The sequence below is a fragment of the Penicillium arizonense genome, assembly GCF_001773325.1.
Source record: "Penicillium arizonense strain CBS 141311 chromosome Unknown PENARI_contig003, whole genome shotgun sequence".
In the NCBI taxonomy this organism is placed as follows: Eukaryota; Fungi; Ascomycota; class Eurotiomycetes; order Eurotiales; family Aspergillaceae; genus Penicillium; species Penicillium arizonense.
In genome coordinates, this window is record NW_019173280.1 from 1,926,261 (window position 1) to 1,934,253 (window position 7,993).

A 7,993-nucleotide genomic window follows, 5' to 3' on the forward strand; every position below is an offset into this window, starting at 1 on the left:
TCTTCCGAGGCGAATACCTTAGTATTTATAACATTGATACGCCGTTGTAGACCAGATAGAAGTCAGTGACATTCATAGTTCGGAACTTGAAACAAACAACAAGGAACAAGTTTATTCACAATTAATGAACTTAGTCCCAAGGTCACGGCTACTAGTTTACGAGCGTGGTATATCTGCTACTCAAGTTTGCTGGACCTTAATGCGATCACCCTTTGACTCCGTTGACGTCACTCCTACGCCATAGGCGAATGACCTCCAAGACATATATATATCATGTTGCCCATATTATAGAAGGATGAACAAAAATCACACTACCAGTCACCACAGTTTACCATGTCTGACAGCGGCAGAGGTAGAGTTTACTGTTCTGCTTCTCCAATTAATGTATGCAATCAGAAAATCTAATCAAATATTTAGATAACAAAGACGCCCCAGGTTCCCATCCTGGATCAACATACAACCATGGCGACGGTGGTGCTTGCGGGGGCACCGCCGGTCCTCACAATAGCAATATAGTCAACAAGATTGACTCCAGATTAGATTCGAATCAGGATCGCGAGAAGGTTGCTGCCAGCACTACTTTTATGCCTCAAGCTGGAAAGCCTGCGGGGACTTACGACCCTAAGGCCGACAAACCTGACCAGAGGGTAGATAAAGATCCGGATACCCGTCGCCGTGAGAATGTGGCTGGCAGTAGTCGTTTCTACCCTCAGGCTGGAAAACCCGCAGGCAACTCATCGCTTTGATGGAGTGAGCTAGCTTTTATGTATGGAAAGGACTGAAACTCTTACTCGTCATGTCTGTCTATCTAACAAAAGCGGCAAAGGCAAGTTTCATTTGTAAGATGTTGATTGTATGCCACGTCTCATACTTGAATTTCTGTGAATCTGAATATTGTAACTTTCATCTCATGCAAAAGCTATTGAAACCGGGAATTTCTCCTAGGCTCAAAGACCTCCCCTCAAGCAGTCTCTGCTCTCTGATCGCAGTAGTCCTCCAAGTCATCAAGGGTCACTTGGCCCAGAGATATTGATGATATACCTAGGTAGGTATGTACGAGTAGCCATACATATGTAAATCTGTATCTAGTATGCAATGTAAGAGGTGTATCTAGGTAATTTAATGTATGTAATTAAATCATTAATTACAGATCCATGATTAGGGTTAGCCACATACCCGATCGGGTATCGTCCAAGGCTTGCTTTCTTTGTCACATTTCGTACTTTTTTAACAAACTCGACCGCGATAGACGCATGGGACTAGACTCTATAGTGCCTGCGAAGTGAGTCTTGTTAATTTCTTACTATCGGTTCCGAACGCTGACATTCTTCCCCCGCAAACAGCTTCTGGCTGGGTGAAGCCTACTGTCTCGGTGTATCATCTTAATTTATGGGCTTGGGTGGCATGTATCAATTTATACACATTCTCCATGTTCCCCACTCTGTAAATTCAACCTCGAGTTCACTTCCAGTGTGTTGAAGGGCAACTTTTCTCCAAATCTGGAAGACCTGCTCATCCGGCTGATATATGCGCTTAGCCTTTTCTAATCTTGCCGAAGCGTCGGTTTCACTTGGGTCGGACATGTCTTCATTGCTCCAGATGAGCTTCGCCCTTCCCGCTTGCACTTTATACTCGAATGAGTACTCCGGGCGGGAAGTATTCACGAGCCTCATCTCTCTCAACTTAGGCATTCGGAGGGCCGCCCGACCAGCCGAAAGGTAAAATCTATCGACAGAACCCGCAATGATCCTTGTTCGGAAATAGTTCCTCTTGCGATCCTCGAGAGGAATCCGCACGTATTCGGGATAGGCGTTCTCATTCTCTAGGAAATAGTCGTAAGAATCGTCCGTGTCATCATCCACAGCCTCCTCTGGCTCCCTTTGACAGAGCCACTCTCCAGACGGTGTTACTTGCGGATACTCCACAATAACATCAATCAGATTCGGCCAGAATGGCAGGTTGGTATCGTCGTCCTGCGGACTGAACGGCGAAAACAATTCTGGGCCAACCACACATTGGTTAGTATGGAGACTCTCTAGTTGCTGAGAAAAATTCCGCAAGTGCGAGCTTAAAAGGTCTATTCCATCCACCGTCACATCAGGAGGAGGGTAGTTCTCATCCCTAGGAGGCAAATAGTGGAATTGTAGACTTAGGTACCGTACACTAGCAGGAAACAAGTGAAGATTATGAGCAAAATCTAAAAAAGAGGTTTGTTGACCATATTATGTAGCATCTTGATAGAATCTAGCTTACCATTACGAAGACGTTCTCTCAATTGCTCGTCTCGCTTGCAATCATCCTTCATACACAGCCGCACGCAGTTTAACCGCGGCAGCTTTGACGCAATAAGCACACTCGACGCGGGCTCGATTAGCCGCTCTTTTGCGAGCCCTTGGATTGAGAGAGAGGCTATCGCAAAGACAGGCGGGCACTCGGAATCAGTGGTTGTTCTGGAGAACTCAAGGTAAGATCTCTCATATCTCTGACTAAGAAGATCGTTCACTCGTGATTTGGCCTCTCGTAGTCGTTGCTTTATCTCTCCATTGCTCTTAAGAGCGAGATAGTCGCTAGGGGACTGTGCCCTGATGCCCAGATGTATTCCAGCAATATCTGACCAGCCTGAGAGGGTTCTAAAAAGAGTGCTGATAGTCGTAGTGAAGATCTTGTTGTTTCGTTGGCGTTCCTCGTCTGTCTCGAATCGGGCGCGCGCTTTTACATCGTATGACTCTAGCTCCACGCGCAACGCAATTATTCGGATAGAAGCTCTTCTGTGTGTGGTAGATACTAGCCGTTGAAACTCTTCCAATCGCTTAGTGGTATTGATGCAGATATCCGAAAACGTCTGTCTTTCAATGATGGCCTGCCAGCGACGGTCCAGAGTGGCATATGGGGCCAGGGAAATACGAGGATGTCTTCCTGCATCTCTATCGGAAATAATGTAGTCCACCACTCGGGAGATCAATTCTGGTGGCAGTGACTCCATTTTGTATGTGCAGATGTGGGAATGAAGGACATGTTGCGATATAGGCATTGCCGATATCACGTGAGTGGGCCTACTCAGCTTTTATGGAGAAGTTTGAAAAGGGCATATTCATAAGAAGATATAGCCGACGTTGGAAAAGACAAAGTGAAAAATCATCAGAGATATATACCATCTTGGCAGTCAACACCCGGTTCTCTTGGTGATCGTAAAAGCTCTACACAATTGAAAATACCACAAAACACTACAGAATGTTGAGTGGAGGGGCAACCGAACGTATTATGCGGCAACCAGCTAAACCTAACTGAGATGTGTAATTATTTTTTGCTAAGTATTTCATTCCTAATATCAAAGATTGAGTGAGCCTAAGACCGGCCGAGAGGAAGGTGTGCCGTAGGCGGGGTCCCCTCCGATCCGGACACCCGGTTAGACAAGATGTTTGCCCCGGAGGGGACCGGTGAATTATTTAATAATAATGATGCGAAGGGGGACTGGTAATACTATTGCACTGGTTGCCGTATAACAAGAATTTGGTTGCCGAATATCACGTCCCATTCCACGAACTGTATTGTAGTATGTAGTTTCTAGATTATTGTTCGTATTGAATTACCTCTATCCCAGCTATGTATATGAAACATTGAAGCAGCGGTCAGGTGTTTCAATGAAAGAAAGTGTAATGTGAGAAGTAGACTCTTCAAGAGAACGAATAGGTCTTAACAGACAGTTTCTGGTGATCGCAATGACAGCGAATATAAATAGCATCAAGATCCCAGAACACATCGAGAATTTATAAAAGAAAATTGACTTTAACCAATGACGGACAAGCATATACAAAGGCAGGGTTCCTTGGCCTGAGATATCTAGTTGGTAAAATGAATATCTCTAATAAACGTATCGGAAACTCTGGTTCTTCAAGTCTGTAGTGTCCAGCAACTGAGCTCCAGGCTGCGCATTTTTCTCTTGCGGTTGAGATTCCGCTTCCACCACTAACTTCTTATCACGTTGGCTATTTGTCCATCTAAGATAGAACAAGAGAAGTAAGCAATCGAGCACGCAGATCACCAAGCATATGATGATTGCAAGGAAGCCACTCTAAATTTATGTTAGATAAGAAGAAGAAAACTAGAGTCTTGCAACGATACCTGATATTTTGGTGCCTCTTTCTCAAAGAATAACTGCGGGCCAACGATGTTGCCGGTGCAGTACATGATGAAATAAATAGCACTGACGGTAGCCTTCTTAGTGAATCCTGCAATGTTGGAGCTAATCATCGCCATTGAGACAGGCATTGCTGCAGAGTATATTCCCATGAGGAGGAGACCTGCATATCGAGAACCAACTGGTGTGGTCGCATAGACGAGAGCGCTACCAATAATGCTGCTCAATGCGTTAGTTTATTTCCGCGACGGGATAATCAACAACTATTCACGAATATTTTTACCTGATGATATTGCATCCAACCATCACAAGACAACGGGTCTTAGGAACCTTCGAAGAGATGATTCCGCTATAAGAAATCTATTAGCATTGTTGTCAGTGATATCCGAGAGAAACCTACGATGAAAGCACAAAGATAAACACGATCACACCGCCTGGAATACCAAGCAAGAGGGTATGGAAAGTTGAAAAGCCAAAACCTTTCAATACCAATCCGTTGAACTGACAGTTGTTAGTGCATGGATTTCCAACATTTAAACAGTTAGCTTACAGTTGTAAATCCGCCATTTGGAATGTTGGAAGCTAATATCAAGACCGCAAGAAGCCAAGTCTTCGGATCGATAAATGCCTCCCACATTTGAGAGCCATCGATATTTGTGGTCTTGTAGCCTGTTTGGTTAGCTTTCAGGCGTTCCACTGCAATAAGCTTTTCTTCATCCGTGAGGAAGCTAGCGGTAGTCGGGGAATCGGGGAGACGGAATAACATCACGATTCCCCAGAGAAATGTTACGAGTCCGAATATGATAAACAGCCACTAGATAACGGGGTAAGCGTACAATCTTGGCTTTGAGTTGTTTCACTATTTTACCTGCCATGCCTCGAGGGCACTTTTAATTTGTAGGATGCCTACGGCAATCAAGTTGCCAAACACGAGAGAAATCGAATTTCCACAAAACCAAATACCATGACGAAGTGGCTGCTCGGATGTTCGATACCACAGCGATGTGATCAGAGTGAAACCTGGTGAGAGGCTGGCTTCTGTACATCCAAGGAAGAACCGGGCTATCATAATACCCTTGAAGTTGGTGCATGCAGCATGGCAAGCCAGAACGATGGCCCAAAGCATGCTTCAATCATGTCAGAAACGGAATCGACGAAACGGGGAAGCATCGTGTAACGTACAAACTGGTAGCAAGATATTTTCCTAGCGGGAATTTGACCATCAAAAGAGATGCGGGATATCTGATCCTTGGTAAGTAGGATGGCGGAAGGCTTTTCTAAGCTCAGGACTACTCACGAGAAAAACAAGTATCCGAAATAGAATATGCTTGACGACCAGTTATATTGAGAACCTACAAGATGCAGATCCTCCCGAATCCCCATGAGCGCCGTGTAGCCCAAGGCTTGTTTATCAAGAAAGGCAAGCATATATGCAAAGACCATGATTGGGAGAATCCTAGAGGGAAAGTTCCTCATTAGACTTCGAGTTGGAAGATATTTTCCAAGATACACTTACATCAAATCAATCTTCCGAACCAACTTCTTCTCTGCAGCAGCGGAGAATTGAAATGAAGATTCAAGTGCTCCATTATCAAGGCTTTGTTTATCAATCTCGTTATCAGCTTGGATTACTTCTTTCTTGTTTGATAAAGTCGACATCATGAGAATGAGTATCGAAGGAAAATGGAAATGTGAGAACGAGACAGAAGAAGGTCATATTGGCCATCTTATTTATATGAGATTTTGACCTTGACTCTGTTGTGGTATAAAGATAGACTTATCCCCGCAATATGAGAAGCCTAGATAATACAAGACCGGGAGCTATCTTGGGCTATGTACTCATTGGCTGTGTCGGCAAGGCTAGTAAATACTTGGCGGAATGGGATTTGTGGCAAAGATACTAGAAAGTACAGATGCAGCCTTCAACCACGGCGAGAGGCTCTGATTGGCCTGGCGTTTACTTTAGGTTATTTTCCCCGGATAAGACAAGTGGGTCGTCTTTATAGTGTTGAAAAGCGAGCTGGGTTGCTCGTGACATGATTAAACACTGATAGGTGGAGGCCGAGGCCTTCGACTGGGACTCTTCAACAGATAACAGACCATTTTCAAGTTATAATAGCTATCTTGATTGCCGTGCTGCATTATTTGATTTGCTAGTTTGATCACACTTTATCTATCTTCCTCAAAGTTCTTCTTGACATCCTCGGCAAACTTATCATCAACCAAGACTTGACAAGCAACCATAGCCATACCTGCTGCACAGCCAATGGCACGTTTGAAACTCTCAGGGGATCCAGCGCCGCTAGTAAACTCTGGCGTATGGTTAACGCCATCAACAGGAATGGCGAAAAGCCCGTGGAATCCAGGAACGACGTAAGAAACATTTCCTAAACAAGTTTTAGCTGGGTTTCTGGAGGTGAATCTGGTACATGCATACCCATATCTGTAGATGCTCCGGCAAGGGCGCTCTTTTCTCCTGAGTTGTCAAGCAGGGTATGATACCCCATCGCTCGCATTGCCGAGGTATAACTTTCGCAGATTGGCCAGTTGCTCTTCAGATCGTCATATGAAGGGCCCCTATTCATGTATTAAAGTAAGTCATGCAGTATTTGAAGATGAATATGGATGGAACATACCATTCAAATTCGACCTTGCACCCAGTAGCAGTCGCAGCAGCCTCAAAGCATTTCAGCACCTTTTCAGTTAGTGGCTTTAGTGTCTTCTTGGTGGGAGAGCGAATATAATAGTCGACTTTCGCAGACATAGGAATAATGTTGGGCCGTTCTCCTCCATTCACAATGACTCCATGAATTTTCTGGGTTGGTAGAATCTGCTGTCGGAGAAGAGAAATGTTGACATATGCCGCCACCACAGCATCCAGTGCATTGATTCCTTCCCACGGAGCCGCCGCGGCATGGGCAGGCTTGCCCGTAAAAGTTACTTTGACTTTGTCATTGGCCAGGAATCCTCCTTCGAGAGTAGTTGCCATGCTCATCAACTCTGGCTTTCCAGGTACCATCGGTACGGGGTGGACCATAAGACAAGCATCAATGCCCTTGTATGCTCCCTTGTTAATAAGACGCACTTTGCCACCACCCGACTCCTCAGCGGGAGTACCTAGCAGGCGCACGGTGAATCCCGATACTGACGATGATTCAGCTTGAGCCTTCATGGCCTCGCAGGTGGCAATGAATGCCGCGATTGAGCTTGTCGCAATGAGGTTGTGGCCACACGCGTGACCAATCCCAGGAAGAGCGTCATATTCGGCGTTAAAAGCCACAACTCGGCCTCCGCTGCCATAGGTGTATTCAACCTCGAGCGCAGTCTCTAGTTCATACGCCTTTCTGCGGACTGAATACCCTTCGGATTTGAGGCTTTCAAAGAGCGCGCAGATATGATCATGGGCATCAAATTCTGCATATGCAAGCTCCGGATTTGACCAGATCTGAGTTGCATTAGCTTCATGTCTCCTATAGGCTGGAATCATTCGTCCCTTACCTTGTGGTTGATGTCATTGAGTTGTGAATCATAGCGCTGGAGCGCATCTTGCACGCTTTTCAAAAAGCGGCCCTGAGATTCGGGGAAATTCATCTTGCTGAGAATCAAATTACGCAGGATTGTTGAGAATAAGAAGTTTGAACCATCTCGTCCGTTTTAAGTCGTGCCAGAACAGGGGAATAGGCGATGCAACGGCATATAGTCGAGCCAATCACAGGGTAAGATCTGGGTAAGCTCTCGGCATCGGGATCCACCGAGGAACAGCCGACGCAGCCAATCGGCATCGAGAGCTCGGCTTGGGTGGAGCCTGATAACATTCCTTCTGTTCTTCCCCCTCTTCCTCTTCCCCTCTTCATA

At 45.5% G+C, this 7,993-nt stretch overlaps 4 protein-coding genes across 4 annotated transcripts; 1 reads left to right on the forward strand and 3 right to left on the reverse strand.

Moving 5' to 3' along the window:
• Nucleotides 1-333: 333 nt before the first annotated feature.
• On the forward strand, nucleotides 334-746 carry PENARI_c003G05489 (uncharacterized protein; the record flags this gene model as incomplete). The annotated part of the gene is made up of 2 exons (XM_022628380.1): nucleotides 334-352; nucleotides 418-746. 2 exons carry the CDS (start codon nucleotides 334-336, stop codon nucleotides 744-746), a joined length of 348 nt encoding a protein of 115 aa, XP_022491529.1.
• Nucleotides 747-1,361: 615 nt separating this feature from the next.
• Nucleotides 1,362-2,983, reverse strand: PENARI_c003G09118 (uncharacterized protein; the record flags this gene model as incomplete). The annotated part of the gene is made up of 3 exons (XM_022628635.1): nucleotides 1,362-1,368; nucleotides 1,423-1,999; nucleotides 2,254-2,983. The coding sequence occupies 3 exons, from the start codon at nucleotides 2,981-2,983 to the stop codon at nucleotides 1,362-1,364; spliced, it is 1,314 nt and encodes a 437-aa protein (XP_022491471.1).
• An 879-nt stretch (nucleotides 2,984-3,862) lies between these two features.
• PENARI_c003G00695 (putative MFS allantoate transporter) lies at nucleotides 3,863-5,797 on the reverse strand (the record flags this gene model as incomplete). Its single annotated transcript, XM_022628045.1, has 9 exons — nucleotides 3,863-4,072; nucleotides 4,123-4,357; nucleotides 4,422-4,487; nucleotides 4,539-4,639; nucleotides 4,689-4,952; nucleotides 5,007-5,265; nucleotides 5,321-5,380; nucleotides 5,436-5,594; nucleotides 5,655-5,797. 9 exons carry the CDS (start codon nucleotides 5,795-5,797, stop codon nucleotides 3,863-3,865), a joined length of 1,497 nt encoding a protein of 498 aa, XP_022491865.1.
• Nucleotides 5,798-6,307: 510 nt separating this feature from the next.
• Nucleotides 6,308-7,729, reverse strand: PENARI_c003G03198 (M20 family metallopeptidase; the record flags this gene model as incomplete). Its single annotated transcript, XM_022628217.1, has 4 exons — nucleotides 6,308-6,525; nucleotides 6,576-6,715; nucleotides 6,775-7,583; nucleotides 7,637-7,729. The coding sequence occupies 4 exons, from the start codon at nucleotides 7,727-7,729 to the stop codon at nucleotides 6,308-6,310; spliced, it is 1,260 nt and encodes a 419-aa protein (XP_022491495.1).
• Nucleotides 7,730-7,993: the final 264 nt, after the last annotated feature.